This window comes from Centroberyx affinis, unplaced genomic scaffold, assembly GCF_046629955.1.
Source record: "Centroberyx affinis isolate AG114_WGS23_722 - 3 ecotype Tasmania unplaced genomic scaffold, CSIRO-AGI_Caff_v1 ptg006612l_1, whole genome shotgun sequence".
In the NCBI taxonomy this organism is placed as follows: domain Eukaryota; kingdom Metazoa; phylum Chordata; class Actinopteri; order Beryciformes; family Berycidae; genus Centroberyx; species Centroberyx affinis.
In genome coordinates, this window is record NW_027283350.1 from 2,084 (window position 1) to 12,037 (window position 9,954).

The 9,954-nt window shown below is 47.7% G+C and overlaps 1 protein-coding gene across 1 annotated transcript; it reads right to left on the reverse strand.

The window, feature by feature from the left end:
* Positions 1 to 3,588: 3,588 nt before the first annotated feature.
* Positions 3,589 to 9,948, reverse strand: LOC139638863 (nuclear receptor coactivator 4-like). The gene is made up of 8 exons (XM_071512889.1): positions 9,886 to 9,948; positions 9,539 to 9,647; positions 9,292 to 9,384; positions 7,277 to 7,399; positions 6,213 to 7,055; positions 5,740 to 6,090; positions 5,067 to 5,159; positions 3,589 to 4,481 (listed from the first exon to the last, which is right to left on the reverse strand). The coding sequence occupies exons 1-8, from the start codon at positions 9,891 to 9,893 to the stop codon at positions 4,476 to 4,478; spliced, it is 1,626 nt and encodes a 541-aa protein (XP_071368990.1). The 5' UTR covers positions 9,894 to 9,948; the 3' UTR covers positions 3,589 to 4,475.
* Positions 9,949 to 9,954: the final 6 nt, after the last annotated feature.

Sequence of the window (9,954 nt, forward strand, 5' to 3'; positions counted from 1 at the left end):
AACTTAGAGATATAACATAGAGATATAACTTAGAGATATAACATAGAGATATAACATAGAGATATAACATAGAGATATAACTTAGAGATATAACATAGAGATATAACATAGAGATATAACATAGAGATATAACATAGAGATATAACATAGAGATATAACATGTTATATCTCTATGGTCCAGTCTTCCTCTGGTACAAACTGAATGTGACTCTAACAGATGTAGAAATGTAAAATGTGTTTATTCATCAAACTTCTGTTTTTATTGGACAGAACAGTCTCCAGTCCAGGTCTCAGTGTGTTCTAGCTGGTTCTGTGGTGCTGATCACTGGTTCCACCTGGAACTGAGGAGAACCTGAAGACACTTTCACAGCAGCTGGTCTGAGGGGAAACACTGATCTCAGACCAGCTGCTGTGAAAATGTGTTTATGTGCAGTCAAATAATCACAAAGTCAGGCTGCTGCTTATGAAATGGTAATGTGAGTTTTGGAGTTAACATGGACGGTGTTAATGTGTGTGTGTGTGTGTGTGTGTGTGTGTGTGTGTGTGTGTGTGTGTGTGTTAGACCATCAGCTGTGTCACCCCCCCCCCCCCCCCCCCACCCTTCATATCAGCAGTCTCCTGTCCTGGGAGTGTCTGCAGGCTGCAGTACACAGGAGGTTTATCAGTCTTACCAGTGTGTGTGTGTTGGGCTGCTCAGCCTGCTCTGTGTGTGTGTGTGTGTGTGTGTGTGTGTGTGTGTGTGTGTGTGTGAGCAGGTTCAGCAGGTCCAAAGGTCTTCACAGATCCAGATCCAGTCTGATCCAGTGTTTCTCCAGTCTTTAACCTGACCATTAACTCACATGACCTGCTGTGAGGAACCAGGTCCCGTCTCCACAAACCTTCTGAGAGTCTTAACTTCACTAACCTTCCCAGCATGCAGTCTGGCTCAGGAGAACCCAGTGATTTGAAAATATGCTTTAAAAAGCTTTCAACTTTTTAAAGTTAACTCACTTTTTACAGGCTGGTGTGTGAAGCCTTTATTTGGATGCAGTAATGTTATTATGACTTTACCAATTTGATGTTAATATTTGGTGAAAATGGCTCAAGACTTAATATTAGTATTATTATATATACTTTATTGGCAAGCCTATATGAATATGGCTGTTGAACAGGAGAGCTGTGGATGATGCTCACAGCTTCACCTCCAGAGGAGTTACAGGTTTTTTACAATCACTTTGGCTCTAACTTCAGAACCTTGATGTCATTTCTCTAAACTCTAACACTTCTTCCAGTTGCTTGGATACAATCCACATAAACCTCAGATCATTTGTTCATTGAACTAAAATCAGCTGTTCAAAATGACACAACTTAACATCAAAGTGTTACCATTTCAAATGTAATTCACACATTACATCTGAGATGACTGTCTGTTCATTTCATCACAATGATCTGAACTATCAGCTGATACAGCTGCTCAGAATGAGAAGTGACTGTTGCATTACTCTTAATGCAGTTTTATGGAAACTGAGGAACAATATTCCATGTTTAGATCATGAAAGTTTCAGGAGAACGAGATCCACTGACACCAGTTACTGTGGAACATGAACCAGCTGGACGACATTATCTATGGATGTAATATTTCATCATCATTCTTTATCAGACTGTTTCTATGGTCCATGTTCCACTTTTCCAGACCATGTTTTCACATTTCAGAAGATTCTTCCCCAGATGTTTGGCTGAAAACATCCACTGTGATGTGGATGAGAACCTGAGGCCAAATCCACCAGAACCTGAGGCCAAATCCACCAGAACCTGAGGCCAAATCCACCAGACAGGGCTGATGGAAATATAGAAGTACAGTAATCAATCCTTTGTTTTGCTTTTTACAGTAAACCAGCTGATGTTTTACAGTACTGTAGTTTGTTTTTTTTTGTAGCTAATTATTTTTGCTTTGATTCACAGAATCCTATGTTGTGATTTTATTGTATTTCATCAATAAATTTCAGATTTTGTTCAGTGATTCCACTGTCTGTAGTATTCTCTCTACTAGTCCTTTTACAGTGATGTATTTATGTGTAGTACCATAATGAAACATGTATCACATATTTTGTACTACAATATTTAATGATTGTACGAACAACTAAACAGTGAAACTATCGGTATCTTGTGTGTGTGTGATCTAAATTAATGTTCCTGTGGTATTTCATGATAAATGAGTTATTTGAACCAATGATTCTGAAGTGAAAGGTTTCTTTAAAGATATGAACGCACAATGCAATGTTCTGAACCCTGGACAGCCTGTGGCACAAGAGATGACCGTCTGAGTTTTGTGTCTAGAGTTTTGAAAAATGACCACAAGCTTCTGAAGTTAGAGACAAAGTGACTGTAAAAAACTGTAAAGCAACTGACAGAAGAGCATTTCAGAACAGGTTGTTTTACAGTGAAAGAGCTAACAGGCTGTAAACTAACAGGCTAACAGGCTGTGAGCTAACAGGCTGTAAACTAACAGGCTAACAGGCTGTGAGCTAACAGGCTGCAAGCTAACAGGCTAACAGGCTGCGAGCTAACAGGCTAACAGGCTGTGAGCTAACAGGCTGCAAGCTAACAGGCTAACAGGCTGTGAGCTAACAGGCTGCAAACTAACAGGCTAACAGGCTGTGAGCTAACAGGCTGTAAACTAACAGGCTAACAGGCTGTGAGCTAACAGGCTGTAAGCTAACAGGCTAACAGGCTGCGAGCTAACAGGCTGTAAGCTAACAGGCTAACAGGCTGCGAGCTAACAGGCTGTAAACTAACAGGCTAACAGGCTGCGAGCTAACAGGCTGTAAGCTAACAGGCTAACAGGCTGCAAGCTAACAGGCTGTAAGCTAACAGGCTAACAGGCTGTAAGCTAACAGTTGAGTGTTTCTCAGACAGATTCCTCTGATGTTGAGGCTGAACTTCGCCTGCTGCTTGTTGCTAGCTTAGCTTTAGAGCTAATCCTGAATCCAGCTTCAGTTTTCTGTCTGAAACTGATCCAGGATCTGAAGGAGGTTCAGTCTAATCCTCATGATCCAGTTTCACTCGTTACATGGAGAAATAAACCACTGCAACAACTTCTGAGTTTCCTGTTCGGTTCTTTATGAACCAGCTGTCTGTCTGTAGTCTGTCTGTCTGTAGTGTGTCTGTCTGTAGTGTGTCAGTCAGTCTGTCTGTCTGTCTGTAGTCTGTCTGTCTGTAGTGTGTCTGTCTGTAGTGTGTCAGTCAGTCTGTCAGGTAATCTGACTGACAGACAGACAGGTCAGACTGAACTGAGTCAGTTTGTGTTGATCTGCTGCAGAGGAAACTTCAGTCTGTTCACAGGTTTCATTTAATGTTTCATGTGTTTCAGCTGCAGCCTTTCAGTGTGAAGTGCTGAGTGTTGAATATTGAATATTGAATATTGGATATTGGATATTGGATATTGGATATTGGATGTTGAGTCTCCAGCCGCTCGGCTCAGTTTCAGGAAGTGTTTCTCTGTTGGATTTTACCAGACAGGAAGTGACTCATCACTTTCTACAGGAAGCAGCTGAGAGAAAAGTGAAGTTGAGGAATGAGGAAATAAAAAGACCAGAACGCTGACTCAGCTTACTGTTTTATTAAGAGGCATCACAGCAGATACAAGCCCCTCCCACCCCAACCAGCTGGCCAATCACACCGCAGCACCTCGATAATAAGCACCAATTAAAGTGTTCTAGGGTCTCCTCCACCAATCACAGCAGAGCAGAGTCATGTGACCCGTCTCACTGCTCAGAGGACGGACGGACAGACAGACAGACAGACAGACAGGCAGACAGACAGACAGGCAGACAGACAGGCAGACAGACAGACAGACAGACAGACAGACAGACAGGCAGACAGACAGACACTTGGTGGAGGGAAACTAACAGAAAACAGGTCAGACTCCCAGATCCCAGAAAAACAAGCCTATTAAAATGTTAAAATGTTAAAATATGGTTGATTAAAATAAATATCTCTTATATCTAACTTTGCCCCCCCCCTCCCTCCCCAGCTGAAGAGTTTGCTTCCAAATCCAGAGAGGAGCCTTGACCTCTGACCCCACACTGAACCCTGGTCCAGTCTGAAGCGGTCTGGAGCCAAACTCTCCAGCTGCTCCTGGACCAACACACACAGCTGGATCAAGACTCTACAAGGCAGAAGAGAAGCCTGAAGCCCAGAGCCGCCTGAACATCTGATCTGCTGAACATCTGGTCTGCTGAACATCTGGTCTGCTGAACATCTGGTCTGCTGAACATCTGGTCTGCTGAACATCTGGTCTGCTGAACATCTGGTCTGCTGAACATCTGGACGGGCGGTCGGGCGGTCAGGAGGCGATCAGAGGAGGTATTGATCTGATCAGAAGACAGAAGCAGGAGGCGGGTCGGCTCTGTGCGCTCATCAGCTTTCAGTGGCTCCATGAAAACAAAAAAAGAAACATCCGGAAGCTTCAGAAGCTCCACAGCTGACTGCAGGCTTTACATCTGCAGAAGAAGACGGAGAGGAAGACGAGTTACCACAGAGGAAGAAGAGAAAACACACAGTTCTTTGTTTTTCTTGTCAGACATAGAGACATAAAAAATAATATAACAATATAGAAATACAGATCTAAAATACTTGTAACAGTGATTTAGTTAAAACTGGATGTGAGTGAGCAGATTGACTGAGTCTGAAGGTTTTGATTCTAAAACTCCTGGTTCACAAATCCAGTTTGGACCAAACTCTCTGAAGGAATTAACTGCATATTGAGATTAAAAAACATTTTCCCAGATGAATTGTTCAGCTCAGTCTGTTTCACTTCTGCTGCCTGCTGCTTCCCTGTCAGCCTTCATCTGACCGATTTATAGTTTTACTGCCTGACCAACACACACACACACACACACACACACACACACACACACACACACACACACACACACACACACACACACACACACACACACACACACACACACACACACACACACTGGAGTCTTCTTCTACTCTAAACATCTGGTGGAACTGGGAGTGCTGGGCTCTACTGGTCTCTACTGGTCTGTACTAGTCTGTACTGGTCTGTACTGGTTCACCTGTATGGGAGCGCTGTGCAGCCACTTGTCTTTGTCTCCTCCGACCTTCATGCAGGAGAACAGATCACAGACCGCAGGGAGAACCAGACGCTCCTGAGGAGAGAACAGCTGATCAACACAACAACAGACTGACTCCATCACATCAATACTGACAGACTGAAGTTTAGAAACACTCAGTACATCCAACAAGTGTTCAGACAGCTGAAAGTTGTAGTAATGTAGTAGCAGTAGAAGTAGTAGTAGTAGTAGTAGTGGCAGTAGCACTACTAGTAGTAATAGTAGCAGTAGCAGTAGTAGCAGTAGTAGTAGCAGTAGTAGTATTAATAGCATTAGCAATAGTAGCAGTAGTAGTAGTAGCAGTTGTAGTATTTGTAGTAGTAGTAGTAGTAGCAGTAATAGTAATAGCAGTAGCAGTAATAGTAGTAGCAGTAGCAGTTGTAGTATTTGTAGTAGTAGTAACATGGAACTGTTTCACTTCAGATGATCAGCTGCTACAGTTTGATTCAACTGTTGTCAATCTTCTGCACTGCAGAGTTGAATATCTAGTTATTGATATTTGTCTGCATGGATCTTTTGTTCAGTGTTCTGCCTGCTGTAGTGTTGCAGGAGGACTGGAGGATCTGTTGGTATTAAACTGAGTGTAACTCTGCTCCTGGTCCTGGTCCAGTCTTACCTGAGCCTGACTCCTCTTCCTCAGCAGCCATTTGTCTTCCTCTGGCGGGGGGCGGGGCTGACCTCCTGACCCGGAAGAAGAAGAATTCTTCTCAGGAAGTGGAACCACCCAGCGCTCCGGATCCAGAGGAGCCTGGAACGGAGAGGAGGAGGAGGAGGAGGAAGGCTTGAAGTGGGAGCTGTGCTCCTCCCTGCTGGCCTTCTCCTCCTCTGGAGCCACCCAGCCTGAGAGGGAGGAGAGAGCCACAACCTGGACCGGACTCCTGCAGGAGGAGGAGGGGGAGGAGGAGGAGGGGGAGGAGGAGGAGGAAGGCTTGCTGGGGTGCAGCCAGGCCTCCAGGATGGCCTGGACCTGAGGAGGAGCAGAGACCATGTGATTTAGTTTCACTTGATTCTTCACATATTCAACTTTAACTAGAAGAACAATGAAGTTCTTATTCTGCAAACTGTCAGGATGTGACAGGCGGGGTTTACCTTCTGCTCCTGGTCTCTGTGGTGCAGGGTGGGGGGCGTGTTCTTGGAGGTGGGGGGCGTGGTCTTGGAGACGGGGGGCGTGTTCTTGGCGGTCTTGGCCACAGGAACGCCGTTCTTGTCTCGTCCGTCCTGCTGCAGCAGCCAGGCGCTCAGCGCCTCGCGGCCGCAGTTCTCCTCACACACACACTGCAGGAAGCTGGAGCACGGCTCGTTGGCCCTGCAGGCCGCCTGCAGCCGCAGGGGGGCCTGCTGCAGCCACGCCTCCAGGGGCGAGGCCGGGGGGGCGTGGGGGGCGGGAGGGGAGGCCGGGCCGGGGCCGGGGGTGGGGCTAGAGGCTGTGGTGGGGGCGGGGCTAGAGGCCGGGTTAGAGGCCGGGCTGGAGGCGGGGCTGGAGGGGGGCGGGGTCTTCAGGCACATGAGCTTGCCCAGGTTCTCGATCTCCAGCGGCGGGCCGGTCTGGCAGCAGGTCTGGCAGTCGGCGGCGGGCCGGCCGGCGGCGGGCAGCCAGTCGCCCGGCGCCCAGCTCTCCCGGAACGGCTTCAGCACCCGCCTCCACTGGTCGGCGTCGGACTCCGTCTCCGTGGCGCCGGTCGCCGGGGTGATGAGCCAGTCGCTCAGCTCGTCGTCCTCCTCGTCCCGCCCCTCCTCCATGTCCTCCTCCTCCATGGTGAACTCCGATTCGTCGATCTTCTCGATGGAGAAGGAGGAGCTGCTGCTGCTGGAGCTGCTATTGGCTCTCTCCCTGATGACGGGCGTCTTGTCCTTCAGAAGCCACGCCTCCAGGTCCTTCAGCTGGCCCCAGGCCTTCAGGAAGTCGAAGGAGGCGAGGACCGGACGGGAAGCCTGGACAGACGGAGAGACAGACTGCTGTGACCTCTGACCTCTGACCTCTGACCTCAGTACTGCTGGTTGCTTATAAACTGAACTCAACCTCCACCAGGATTCATACAGAGAGAAACCTGTTACATATCTACCTGCTGCAGCCTGTTAGCAGCCTGTTATGTTGCTGAAAACACACAACACTGAAAACACTAACATGATGCTCCAGGTGTGTGAAGGCTCACCTGCCCCTCCCTGCGAGCCATCAGCCAATCCTGAGGGTTCTTGCTGGACTGGTAGCCAATGGGAGCGCTGCCGGCCGGGCGGCTCCCCAGCAGCCAGCCACTCAGAGCGCCGCACTCTGTCTTCTGCAGAGACACGAGACATGGAGACATGAGACATGACATGAGACACGACATGAGACATGACATGGAGACATGACATGAGACATGACATGAGACACGACATGGAGACATGACATGAGACACGACATGAGACATGACATGAGACACGACATGAGACACGACATGAGACACGACATGAGACACGACATGAGACACGACATGGAGACACGACATGAGACACGACATGAGACACGACATGGAGACATGACATGAGACATGACATGAGACACGACATGGAGACATGACATGAGACACGACATGAGACACGACATGAGACATGACATGAGACACGACATGAGACACGACATGAGACATGACATGAGACACGACATGGAGACATGACAGACATGACATGAGACACGACATGGAGACATGACAGACATGACATGAGACACGACATGAGACATGACATGAGACACGACATGGAGACATGACAGACATGACATGAGACACGACATGAGACATGACATGAGACACGACATGGAGACATGACAGACATGACATGAGACACGACATGAGACATGACATGAGACACGACATGGAGACATGACAGACATGACATGAGACACGACATGAGACATGACATGTGACACTACATGGAGACACGACATGGAGACATGAGACATGACATGAGACACGACATGAGACACGACATGAGACACGACACGGAGACACGACATGGAGACATGAGACATGACATGAGACACGACATGGAGACACGACATGAGACACGACATGAGACACGACATGAGACACGACATGAGACACGACATGAGACATGAGACATGACACACGACATGGAGACATGAGACATGACACGGAGACACGACATGGAGACATGAGACATGACACGGAGACACGACATGGAGACATGAGACATGACACGGAGACACGACATGGAGACATGAGACATGACATGAGACACGACATGAGACACGACATGGAGACATGACATGAGACATGACATGAGACACGACATGGAGACATGACATGAGACACGACATGGAGACACGACATGGAGACATGACATGAGACATGACATGAGACACGACATGGAGACATGACATGAGACATGACATGAGACATGACATGAGACACGACATGGAGACATGACATGAGACATGACATGAGACACGACATGGAGACATGACATGAGACATGACATGAGACACGACATGGAGACATGACATGAGACATGACATGAGACATGACATGAGACACGACATAGAGACATGACATGAGACATGACATGAGACACGACATAGAGACATGACATGAGACATGACATGAGACATGACATGAGACACGACATGGAGACATGACATGAGACATGACATGAGACATGACATGAGACACGACATGGAGACATGACATGAGACATGACATGAGACACGACATAGAGACATGACATGAGACATGACATGAGACACGACATGGAGACATGACATGAGACATGAAATGGAGACATGACATGAGACATGACATGAGACATGACACACGACATGGAGACATGACATGAGACATGACATGGAGACATGACATGAGACATGACATGAGACATGACATGAGACATGACATGGAGACATGACATGAGACATGACATGAGACATGACACACGACATGGAGACATGACATGAGACATGACATGGAGACATGACATGAGACATGACATGAGACACGACATGAGACACGACATGAGACACGACATGAGACATGACATGAGACATGGTGACACTCACATCACATCAGACTGTGCTGATCTGAAGGAAACTGAGCTGCACAGTCAGACTTTTATTTATCACATTGGGAGACAAACAGATCGTCCATCACTATTATACAGCGGTTGCCATAGTTACCTGTTTCTTGGCGACTACAGGGCAGCTCTGCAGCCAGGCTCTCTGGTGGGCGGGGCCGGGGGCGGGGCTCTGAGAGGCCACGCCCTCCACATGCTACAGACAGGAAGAGTGACAGCTGTAGTTACAGTTCAGACTGCAGCAGGATGACATCATCAGACTGATCACACCCAGGCTCCTAAACTATCATCAACTTAAACCTGGAACACACACACTGTGTGTGTGTGTGTGTGTGTGTGTGTGTGTGTACCTGGGTGGAGATGCTGCCGAACGAGGTGATGGCCTGCCTCAGAGAGCGAGTGTCGCCATGGAAACTCATCTCTGGTGTTTCCTCCGGAGTCAGGTTCAGAGAGGACAGCCTGCGCACACACACACACACACACACACACACACACACACACACACACACACACACACACACACACACACACACACACACACACACACAGTTACACCTTCATCCTCAGCAGGCTGGAGCTTGTTACAGTCAGACTGAATACAGACTCATTTAGAAAGGCAAAACAGTAATTCTTGTGTGTGTGTGTGTGTGTGTGTGTGTGTGTGTGTGTGTGTGTGTGTGTGTGTGTGTGTGTGTACCTCTCCATGCAGCTGGTCAGCTGGTTGCTCAGGTCGTGGCTGCTGTTGGAGTTCTCCAGCTGATGGACG